The sequence below is a fragment of the Galeopterus variegatus genome, unplaced genomic scaffold (genome assembly GCF_000696425.1).
Source record: "Galeopterus variegatus unplaced genomic scaffold, G_variegatus-3.0.2 Scaffold3269, whole genome shotgun sequence".
NCBI lineage: Eukaryota > Metazoa > Chordata > Mammalia > Dermoptera > Cynocephalidae > Galeopterus > Galeopterus variegatus.
In genome coordinates this window covers 17,048-29,535 of record NW_007729380.1, presented here as the reverse complement: position 1 = coordinate 29,535, position 12,488 = coordinate 17,048, and the positions used below count along the sequence as shown (strand labels likewise).

General features: G+C 43.6%; 1 protein-coding gene across 1 annotated transcript in view; it reads right to left on the bottom strand.

The window, feature by feature from the left end:
• ANKH (ANKH inorganic pyrophosphate transport regulator) overlaps positions 1–12,488 on the bottom strand; it is a gene marked incomplete at its 5' end in the record, with an annotated part of 57,709 nt that overhangs the window by 34,444 nt on the left and 10,777 nt on the right. The window contains 2 exons of the mRNA XM_008584466.1: positions 250–420; positions 7,723–7,806. Coding sequence (XP_008582688.1) covers positions 250–420; positions 7,723–7,806 — 255 coding nt within the window. The remainder of the gene's footprint in view (positions 1–249; positions 421–7,722; positions 7,807–12,488) is intronic.

Sequence of the window (12,488 nt, the reverse complement as noted above, 5' to 3'; positions counted from 1 at the left end):
CCTCAGTTCCCTCCTATGGTGATAAGGAGGCTGGATAGTAACCTCTAAGATGACTTCGATCTCTGGAATTCATTAATTCTCCAACTCTGGTTCCCTGCACACACTACTGAGGCACTTGGCCTTTGGTTATAACACCATGGCCAATCTGATTATTTGACTTCATTGATTTCTCATTTCACGTGGAGATGGAATACAATTTTATTCTACTTGAATCTCAGACAGGCTGTGGTCGAGTTGGAAATGACATACCCCCAGCTCCGGTCCACTTCTGTCGGGGATGATGTCGTGAATGTTCTTGTAGTAGCCCAGGCACAGAGTGGTGCATCGCACGAGTGCGCCCATGTACAGGGACAGGATGGGGATGAGCAGGGGCTCCCGGCACTCCAGGTGACTGTGAAGCAAAATGGCTACAAAAACAACCTGAGAGACGGGAAACAGGAAAAAGTCATGGGGGAGAAGAGAAAACCGATCAACAGAAGCACAGAGTCGACAGATCTCTGAATGAAAACCTTGACTTGTACACAGGGACTTGGGCTTGATTCAATGTTGCTCTTGTACAATTCAGTGCAGACGTTTGGGGTTCACTGGAAGAACACACCAATCATTTTGTTATATTCACCATTAAGATTCCTATAAGGCAACTGCACATCTGGTTAAGGTTATTGCTTTAAAAATATCTAGCAACTTTGGTCTCCTGGCTCCCCTTTCCTAAATGTAGTAGAGCTTTTCCCTCTTGAGGCTGGATACTGGGATGCACATGCAACCCACACCTGAGGACCTAAATTACCTTCCAAAGGAAAAATCAGTGGTGATCAGTGACGGTATACAGGAAAATGGACATTAACATGTGTAGAGTGAAAGTCACTGAAAATGCTGCAAAAAGGACCACCAGTAATTGTTATAAAACAACCTAACTTAAAATTTAAAATATTACCTTATAAAAGTGGAATAGGTTGAAATAACCAGAGTCAGCATAGATTGAAATCATAAAACAGTATCAATCTCTATTGAATGGCACAGTCTCTAAAGCAAATTTAACAGTGTATTAAACTCCCCATCCTGGAGAAATCAGAGAATCACCTCAGCCCGTCCAGAGTCCTCTTGGGACCGACTCATTCAGAAGACCTGGAAGCATACTGAGTGCAAAAGAAGGGTGACTGGGGGAAGGGGGCATATTCCTGAGCAACATCAACTTTCATGACCAAATATCCATGGAAAAACAGGCCTGTAAAGTATAATCCCACTGAGTGATCCTACCCACAGGATTACCCTGATCATAGCATTATCAAGAAATCAGTGATGATAGCAAGTTGCAAATGGAGCTAGAGAATGAGCATGGTTCATGACATCAGGACAGTCATCGCCACAGGGAGCATCGAAGAGCAGGACAATGGAGAGAGACCCTTCCGAACTCAGTAAAAGCTTTAGAAACTAGAGGTGGTTTGCTGATAGCACACGCTGACTCTGGAGGCTGGGCTGTCATTCTGAAACCCAGTACATGAGACTGGCCTTGCCACTGAGTCCTCAGGGGAATTCAGAGGACAGAGGTACGGCTTGGCTGCATGGACATGACCAGGCTGCATGGAGCACAGGCAGTGGGAGTGGACACAGTTGGGGCAGCTGTCCCCCTCCCCCTCGCCCTCCGAGGACTCTGCGGAACTCAGCAAGGGGAATGAGGGAGCCGTGACTATCTCCATGCTTGCTGCTTCCGAGTGGGCCAAGTGTAATGCACGACCTGAAAGATGAGACCACCTGGCGGAGCCTGGCTAAGGACACACTGTGTCTGGAATCAAAGACTGAGTTCTGTGAGAGGGCTACGATGCTCATTGATTTATCTAACTAGTTAAAGACCTGTAGGACATCCTTATATGCGTGCTTTGGAGTCAGTGCACCTTCAGCAAGCTTCCCACTGAACATCTACAAAACCAACAGTGTGAAACTAAGATGATAGTGTTCAGAGACTGAAAACTAGTTGTATAAAAAATGAGTATGTGACCATCAGCCCCTCCTCTGCCAAGTCCAGGAAGGCTCAGCAGGACCAAGGAGGAGGATCTGGACAAGAAGGACAAAGGAGACACAAGTACAAGAGGAATGACTGTGGGATGACAAGGAAACGGCTTGAAGAGCGGAAGGGAGGGAGAGCAGCGTGGACTCTCGGTCAGCAGCTCCCTGGGCCAACGTGAAGATGTCAGCCTCCCCCTGCATTTCTGAGTGATGCCATCCCTGGTGCTGGGGATCAGTGATAACTAAGAGAGTCCCAGATGCTGCTCTACTGGAACTGGCAGTCTAGAGCAGGAGACACAGCATTCATCAAACAATGATCCCAGTGAGCATCCGATGCCCAGCTGCAAGGAAAGATGTCCTGGGAGGGGCTGAGCTGGCGCCGCGGGTGAGGGAGTGGCCCCTGCAGAGCACTGTCTGAGCTGAGTAGGAGCAGCAGAGTTGATGGGGCGGCGGGCCAGGACTGAGGCAGCAGAGGGAGCAGTGTGCAAAGACCTTCTGGGGAGGGGACTCAGCCACAGTGAAGGAAGGACCTGCAGTTGGTGTGCAGAGAGCGAGGGGACGAGGAGAGTGCAGGGTGAGGGAGGGTCTTCAGCACCTTGCAGGCCATGATCAGGGTTTTGGCTTTGTATCAAGAATACCAGGAAGCTATATTTTAAGCAGGTTTTAAGCAGGAGGGAGGTGACTGGAATTTTACTGGGAAGAGATCACTGTGGCTGCAGTGGGGCAGGATGGAGAAAAGCTGGAGGAGATGGGCAGAGGTGAGTTAGGGTGAACCAGGAGGTTTCTCTAGTAGCGCAGGTGGGACAGGATGACCCCTTGGACCAGGGTGAGGGCAACAGAGATGGGCTGAAGAGGGCAGATTAAAGGAACATTTAGGATTCAAATCTAAAAGGCTTGGTGATGAAGGGAGACTCTTTTAAGGTGCTGCCCACTTTCTGACCAGATGCTAGTGTCATGGAGTAACTCAGAACTGAAATGCTTGATACAGAAGATCATATCATTAATTCAGGCTTAAGGTGCCTTTGAAGGATCTGGGTGGAAATGTCACCATGACATTTGCATAGGCTGGTCCAGAGCTCAGAGAAGACAAGGCTACGGATATTTATTTGGGGATCATCAATCATGTTGTAGATGGTATAAACCTAGGGCACGAATTCGATTCTTTAGGAACAGTATGCAGAACGGGGAGAAGGGCCTTGAGGAACACCAATGTTTCTAAGTCAATGAAGGAGGTGGGTTCACCCAGGAGGGAGCAGTCAACGGACAGAAGGGCTGTGGAAACTGCCTGCCAGGTTTAATGGTACAAGGTCATTAGTAAGAACTGTCTGGGTGAACTGTTGGGGGTGGAAGCCAAACTCGAACAGGTAAAAGAATGAGAGACAAGTGAGAAAGTGGAGAAGGGAGTGGAAACCACACTTGAGTGGAAACCACGCTTCCAAGAGGTTTGGCTACGAAGTAATAGAGAGAGAGAGAACTGTGGCCAAAGGGGACATGTGATCCAGAGAAAGCTTGTTGTTTTTGTGTTAAAATGATGTTTGAGCATGTGTATGTGCATGAAGAAATGATTGCATGGAGAGGGAAGGGATCATTGACAACTGATTGCTGAGTAAGTTTCCCAAGAGAGCAGGACCGAACCTGAGGTACAGGTGGAGAAGTGGCCCCGGACTCCTCTCCTACAATGAGGTAAGCTTGTAGGTGTGGTGGCCAGAAGCTAAGCATCTGGTTGCCTCAATTTTCTCCATGAAGTGGGAAGTGAGGTAGTCGGTTGGGAAGTGAGGTGGGTGGAGACCTTCTGAAATAGTTCCTACACAGTCAGCTGAGGTTAGTGATGAGATCGGACATTTACAGTCTGATCAGTCTGTCCCGCTGTGTAACTTTCTGCAGAGTCATTTGCCGCCAGGGGCAAGTGGAGGAAGACACATAACATAAGTTGTTTCAGGACTGGGATTTTGCTGGAAAGCTGAGATGAAAAGGCAGGAGACAAGGGAGATTATCATCTGATCTTCCTCGGAATGGCAGCTGACCTCAAAAGGCAAGGGCTGGTGGCAGCAGATAGGTCACAGGATGTGAGGTCCCAGAAAGGGCAAACAACCTCAAGGAAATTCTCACTTTGATATTGAGCAAGCCAAGACAGCCCAGATGACCATGAAATGAAACAAAAAACAGCAATATTTTGCATAAACCCCTATGCAATATGACTGATAGGAATATATGACCATTACAATAATGGTGGCACAGTAAAGCATGGCACCTTTGAACCAAACCAAGAGCTTTTCTGTACTATTGTGTGCAATTGGTTAGCTGAGTAAAATTTTTTTAAAAAGGAAAGAGTTGCCACTGAAATTTGAGGCATTATAAACAATTTTCATTTTGTCATTGGTGATGACTTGTTATCTATGTCAAGGTGGTATTTTAAAGTACTTTGCTTAAGATCTATTTACTCATTAGCAAATTAGGTAACTAACACACACTTTTTTCTCGGTGGGCGGGGGTGCGGATAAAAGACTTAAGAAAAAAATAGAATTTATTCCCTCAACCAAATTATGGTAGGAACTCAAAAAACAAGGTTTAAAATAACTACTACACCAGGAACAGCCTGAGGCCAGACGGCATCTCAACCCCACTTCCCTCTCCTGCTAACCAGATCTGCTTCCAAACTTGCCACCCTTCCATCAGCAGGCAAGAGCTAGGCTCAGATTTAAAACTGAGAAGGAAACTGGCTGTAGGTGTACTGGCAAAGTATTTTCCAGAGGTATGCTTTTCCTTTCTGCCTTTGGATGCTTACTATACGAGTCTTTATTTTAGGCAAAGTTAAGAGGTTTTTTTTGCCTTTGAAAAAAACACACTGTACTGGCAAAGTATTTTCCAGAGGTATGCTTTTCCTTTCTGCCTTTGGATGCTTACTATATGAGTCTTTATTATAGGCAAAGTTAAGAGGGTTTTTTTGCCTTTGAAAAAAACACAGATCTACCAATGCTAGCTGAGTTGCTGATGCCAACGTCTGAAATGAGAGGTGCTTCCTTAATTTTAAATTAAGTGATTAAGGCAGATTAGTTCATCTCTCAGAGGATGCTGAAAGACTGGGACAAAATTCTCTAATAACTCTACAAGAAAATTAACAAAATAAATCTAAGAATGTTGGTAGCTAGTATTGAGGTGAGCACACACACAGTGTTAGCAGGAATTAATTTAAATTACTTTTAATAGTGATCCATGAAGTGAATGCAATTAACTTGGAAATTTAATTCTTGGTCTTTAGGGAGGTACTGACAGTTTGAGAGTAGATTACTGATAAAAGGTGGCTGAAAGACGAGGGTGTACAACGGGGGAAAACGCATGGAAAAGTTCGTAGGACGGAATTGAGAATTTGGAAGGGAGTTTAGTGATCAGTCTAACCTCCTCCTCTATGAAGAAATCATTCTCCCAAATCCCTGAAGTAGAAACTTAGTCTAATTTAGAAATTGTAGGAATTAAATCTAATTTTCTGCTGAAGCTTTTCATGTGGTCTCCCTGGTAGGAGAAGAAGGCAAGAACAGAAAGCCAGGGCTGGCTGCCAGACCTCAGAGAACTGGACCCAGCAGAAAGTGAAACGCAGGCCTTCCTCTCTGACAGCCTGAAAAAGATAACTGAACGCACCTCCCAGTTCTTTTTATTTGGGCAAATGACGTGGGAACAGCAGCCCTGCAGCACAACAACATAAGAAACAACATTTAAGAATAATTCCTATGTGGGCTCTCTCTAGAACTGAGTGACAGACTGCAAATTGTTAGGCCAAGTGCACAGTGACCCTATGACCACCCCAAAATGTACCAGGTGTGACTTTATAGTCATTTCGTATGCACACTCTTTAAAAATAAAGGTCAAAACCTCATATAACAAATTTAAATCCATATAACCCGTATTCTAGCAAGACTATACATACTTTTTACTATAGGGATTTTCCTTTTCTCATTCATTAGCAAACACTTATTGAAGCCCACATTTGCTGCTGCTGAAACTAGGTGGGATGCAGGAATGCACCACACAGTGAAAGAAAAATACAGCACCGGCCAGCTCTGTTACACACACCAGACAGCTACTGAGTAGCTCTGGGTGACACACAGACTGTACTCACCTGAGCTATGACGTCTGAGATTGAGGCACAGCCCACCAGGAAACTGTATTTGTGTTTTAAGAGAATGCCAGCGTGGGTCCATGCCTGCCAGAGAGAAAATAATTTGGCATGAGGTACATCTCTGGGATTCTATTGTTTCTTGTCACTGCAATTTACTGTGCATTCCTGAAATACACTTTATACCCCCAAGAGCCTTAGCAGCAAAGTTATGATAAGTCTTTGGTTGGTGAGTTTACTGTAACTTGGTCTGGTGGTGAGCTGCACATTAGATTTTTNTTCCATCAGCAGGCAAGAGCTAGGCTCAGATTTAAAACTGAGAAGGAAACTGGCTGTAGGTGTACTGGCAAAGTATTTTCCAGAGGTATGCTTTTCCTTTCTGCCTTTGGATGCTTACTATACGAGTCTTTATTTTAGGCAAAGTTAAGAGGTTTTTTTTGCCTTTGAAAAAAACACACATCTACCAATGCTAGCTGAGTTGCTGATGCCAACGTCTGAAATGAGAGGTGCTTCCTTAATTTTAAATTAAGTGATTAAGGCAGATTAGTTCATCTCTCAGAGGATGCTGAAAGACTGGGACAAAATTCTCTAATAACTCTACAAGAAAATTAACAAAATAAATCTAAGAATGTTGGTAGCTAGTATTGAGGTGAGCACACACACAGTGTTAGCAGGAATTAATTTAAATTACTTTTAATAGTGATCCATGAAGTGAATGCAATTAACTTGGAAATTTAATTCTTGGTCTTTAGGGAGGTACTGACAGTTTGAGAGTAGATTACTGATAAAAGGTGGCTGAAAGACGAGGGTGTACAACGGGGGAAAACGCATGGAAAAGTTCGTAGGACGGAATTGAGAATTTGGAAGGGAGTTTAGTGATCAGTCTAACCTCCTCCTCTATGAAGAAATCATTCTCCCAAATCCCTGAAGTAGAAACTTAGTCTAATTTAGAAATTGTAGGAATTAAATCTAATTTTCTGCTGAAGCTTTTCATGTGGTCTCCCTGGTAGGAGAAGAAGGCAAGAACAGAAAGCCAGGGCTGGCTGCCAGACCTCAGAGAACTGGACCCAGCAGAAAGTGAAACGCAGGCCTTCCTCTCTGACAGCCTGAAAAAGATAACTGAACGCACCTCCCAGTTCTTTTTATTTGGGCAAATGACGTGGGAACAGCAGCCCTGCAGCACAACAACATAAGAAACAACATTTAAGAATAATTCCTATGTGGGCTCTCTCTAGAACTGAGTGACAGACTGCAAATTGTTAGGCCAAGTGCACAGTGACCCTATGACCACCCCAAAATGTACCAGGTGTGACTTTATAGTCATTTCGTATGCACACTCTTTAAAAATAAAGGTCAAAACCTCATATAACAAATTTAAATCCATATAACCCGTATTCTAGCAAGACTATACATACTTTTTACTATAGGGATTTTCCTTTTCTCATTCATTAGCAAACACTTATTGAAGCCCACATTTGCTGCTGCTGAAACTAGGTGGGATGCAGGAATGCACCACACAGTGAAAGAAAAATACAGCACCGGCCAGCTCTGTTACACACACCAGACAGCTACTGAGTAGCTCTGGGTGACACACAGACTGTACTCACCTGAGCTATGACGTCTGAGATTGAGGCACAGCCCACCAGGAAACTGTATTTGTGTTTTAAGAGAATGCCAGCGTGGGTCCATGCCTGCCAGAGAGAAAATAATTTGGCATGAGGTACATCTCTGGGATTCTATTGTTTCTTGTCACTGCAATTTACTGTGCATTCCTGAAATACACTTTATACCCCCAAGAGCCTTAGCAGCAAAGTTATGATAAGTCTTTGGTTGGTGAGTTTACTGTAACTTGGTCTGGTGGTGAGCTGCACATTAGATTTTTAAGTGGAATCAGTGACTGCACATATGAAGAGTCTTCAAAAAGTTCATGGAAAGATTTGTGTTATCTCTTAATTCTATTTTTCCATGAGCTTTTTGAAGTACCCTAGTATTTATTTAGTACCAATTATATGTAGACTAGTGTACTGGTTAAGTACACTAGTTGTGTGCCCAGCAGGAAAGCTGAATGAGTACCAAGAATGGAGGAGACCCAGTCTCTCTCCTGGAGCTCTCTGAATCACAGAAAAGCAGCCTTATCCTCATATGAAGATGTTAGAATGAGGGCTTTAATTTGGTTCTGAGTTATTACAGTCATTAATGTAATCAATCACTCATTAATCAGTCTCACTGACGGATTAATGTTCTCTATTTTCTTGTCTGTAAGTTTGGGCAGGATCTGATCTGACACACTGTGTCTTCAGGGAAATGAGGAGGAAGGTCCTATAAGGGCAGCAGATAACAAGAAGCCCCAGGATGGCAGTTCTGCAGGTTTGAAGTTCATGACAGGATCTGCTTAAGGACTGTCCTTCTTACCTTCAAGGCTGATTTGGACTGTCACAGAAATAACAATTCACCTGAGCCAAACACAATCAGATAAGTATGATCTACTCCCTAGGTCTGTGTAGAGTATTCTTAAAGCAAACATACTTCACAGGGCCTGGTTTCCCAAAGCCTTGCAGTTTCAAATATTGACCCTGCAAAGGACAGGAAATTTTCCTCAGGCTATAAAGTCTCTGGTGTAAGATAAAGAATTGTAACACAGCAAGGTTGCTGGCTCAAGGCCAGGCTAGTTACTGATTTTTATGTAAAGATACTGAGAAATTGCTGTAAAATCACTTAGTTGTCTAATGGAATGTCATCTGACTTGTTTCACTGAAAGTTACCAGCCTATATTGTTAAACTATAACCCCACCTATGTCTCTTGCTGTAACTTCCTGGGCTGAAGAATAAAAGTGGGAAGAAAACCCCAATTCTGGGTTAATTTCCCAAGGAAGGGATGCCTCTCGCTCGAGGGTTCCGGGGAAGTTAACCACTTCAGGGCTCTCACTGCTCAGAAGAGATGGGCTTTGAGTAATCCTTTGTGACTCCATCACCCAAGGGAGGAGGGGTGACAAATCTGTGGGGGGCAAAGCAACAGGTCTGTGTCCAGGCTTTGTATAGCAGCTGCCACGTCCTTCCTCAGCCCATAGGTCCCAAAGTGCCAAGTGTTAAAAGAAACACAAACTGTAGATAAACATTTGCAAACAGGGGCTTGTGGGCTGTCCTTGCTATCTGAAACTCATCTGGATGAGAAGCTTCATGGCTTTCAAATATTCTCTCTCCACCCAACAGATCAGGGCCATGCTGCTGGGGGTGGGTGGGGGAGGAGGGAGGAAATGACCTGCTCTTTACAAATGTTTGCTGTTTTGATTTTTATTAGCAGTCTCTTACTATTATACTAGGGTCTTTTAGGGGGAAGTCACAGATGAAATATGGAAGAAAAGGGTACCAATCACAAATGCTCTGTTGTAATACTGAGTTTTAGCAACTCTCTCATGGCAAATAAATACCGCTGAAGAGTAGTGGAATACAGCTTACTTAAGAGTCTGCAGCTCACTTTTTCTGATGTCTAGAGTTCCCAGAGTTCACCGTCTAACAGTAATTCTTCTATGTGTTTAGATTCCCACTTGCAATCCAGGTGGGAGGACAGGCTTTAGAGCAATATTATGGATTCTGCCTAGGAAGTTAGGCTTTAACTCTTTCAGGATGTGNGGAAATGAGGAGGAAGGTCCTATAAGGGCAGCAGATAACAAGAAGCCCCAGGATGGCAGTTTTGCAGGTTTGAAGTTCATGACAGGATCTGCTTAAGGATTGTCCTTCTTACCTTCAAGGCTGATTTGGACTGCCACAGAAATAACACTTCACCTGAGCCAAACACAATCAGATAAGTATGATCTACTCCCTAGGTCTGTGTAGAGGATTCTTAAAGCAAACATACTTCACAGGGCCTGGTTTCCCAAAGCCTTGCAGTTTCAAATATTGACCTTGCAAAGGACAGGAAATTTTCCTCAGGCTATAAAGTCTCTGGTTGAAGATAAAGAATTGTAACACAGCAAGGTTGCTGGCTCAAGGCCAGGCTAGTTACTGATTGTTATGTAAAGATACTGAGAAATTGCTGTAAAATCACTTAGTTGTCTAATGGAATGTCATCTGACTTGTTTTTACTGAATGTTACCAGCTTGTATCGGTACTTAGCAAAAACCCCACCTATGTCTCTTGCTGTAACTTCCTGGGCTGAAGAATAAAAGTGGGAAGAAAACCCCAATTCCGGGTTAATTTCCCAAGGAAGGGATGCCTCTCGCTTGAGGGTTCCGGGGAAGTTAACCACTTCAGGGCTTCTCACTGCTCAGAAGAGATGGGCTTTGAGTAATCCTTTGTGACTCCATCACCCAAGGGAAGAGGGGTGACAAATCTGTGGGGGGCAAAGCAACAGGTCTGTGTCCAGGCTTTGTATAGCAGCTGCCACGTCCTTCCTCAGCTCATAGGTCCCAAAGTGCCAAGTGTTAAAAGAAACACAAACTGTAGATAAACATTTGCAAACAGGGGCTTGTGGGCTGTCCTTACTATCTGAAACTCATCTGGATGAGAAGCTTCATGGCTTTCAAATATTCTCTCTCCACCCAACAGATCAGGGCCATGCTGCTGGGGGTGGGGGGGGGGAGGAGGGAGGAAATGACCTGCTCTTTACAAATGTTTGCTGTTTTGATTTTTATTAGCAGTCTCTTACTATTATACTAGGGTCTTTTAGGGAGAAGTCACAGATGAAATATGGAAGAAAAGGGTACCAATCACAAATGCTCTGTTGTAATACTGAGTTTTAGCAACTCTCTCATGGCAAATAAATACCGCTGAAGAGTAGTGGAATACAGCTTACTTAAGAGTCTGCAGCTCACTTTTTCTGATGTCTAGAGTTCCCAGAGTTCACCGTCTAACAGTAATTCTTCTATGTGTTTAGATTCCCACTTGCAATCCAGGTGGGAGGACAGGCTTTAGAGCAATATTATGGATTCTGCCTAGGAAGTTAGGCTTTAACTCTTTCAGGATGTGAAAAGGTCACTCCATTCAGTCCTCCAGCTGGTTTAAAAGCACTGTGCTACCACCGTGCTCTGTGGACCACAACCTCTCTGCCTTTTTCTGCTGCCTGAGTTAACTGCAGCAGCTACCAGAGTAAACACACCTGCAGCAAGTGAGAAAAAGCAAGTCCAGGTACAAGTGTTCAGATGACCCAAGTCTCACTCCCAGAGTGACATCATAACACGCAAGAACCAGAACTTTCATGTCCCAGCTAGCAGGTTAATATGTAAGGCTAGCATGCAAACTGGTAGAAAGCTGTCAGAGATTCAATGAGGCCGTGCCAATAACCTAACTACCGACAAACAAAGACTTCTGATGACACTGTAGAAGATGAGCCATATGTATTTGCACCTTGTCTCTTTCCTTAACACAGATGTGCACTCAGCTCATGCATCTAACGTATATAAAAAATACTTGAGGTAGGGGTGGGAAACAACGATGCAGACTAACATACTTTTGAGTCTCCTTCCAAGGGTAATTTAAAATGTAGCCCAAAGAAAGGGCTTATTTTCCAGTATTGAACATTATTGGAAATATATACATATATTGCTAAGTCTCTTTTATATCTATGACACAGTTGAAAAGAAAAAAAGCACTGTCTGAGAATGCTTCAGTATCATGACAAAGAGTTTATGCGAGTGAGCGACCCTTAGCTAATGTAGCAAAGCTGGTTACTAAAGTAATGAAATCCTATCAGTAATGTTCAAGAGACTCTTATATTAAAGCTTTGGGTGTTGATACCACACAGGTGGGAAGTTTTTAAGAAAGCTATTCAGATCTTTTGATCCTGAGTATATCAGAAAAGAACTTTGTATTTGAATCAAATTTTTCAAATGGGCTCTCTTGCCGCCCATCAAAACTTGTGGCAAATAGAGACAATTCTTGTAAAATATATTGACAAGATGGACGGTTGAAAGTCAACGGTCAGCTGGAACCCTTGCGCACTACTGTGTGGGATATAAAATGACAGAGCTGCTATGGAAATCAGTGTGATGACTCCTCAAAAATTAAAAATAGAATTACCATATGATCCAGCAATCCCACTTCTGGGTATAGACCCAAAAGAACTGGGACCAGGGACTCAAAGAGAGACTCGTATACCCATGTTCACTGCAACATTTTCATAATAATCCAAAGGTAAAAGCAACACAAGTACCGACGGATGAACAGATAAGCAAAATGTGGTATATACAAACACTGGAATATAATTTGGCCTTAAAAAGGAAGGAAATTCTGACACGTGCTACAACTTGCATGAAAGGAGGACATGATGCTTAGTGAAATAAGCCAGCCACAAACAGCCAAATACTGCATGATTCCACCCATATGAGGTACCTAAAGTAATCAAATTCATAGTCAGAAAGTAGAAGGGTATCCGGGG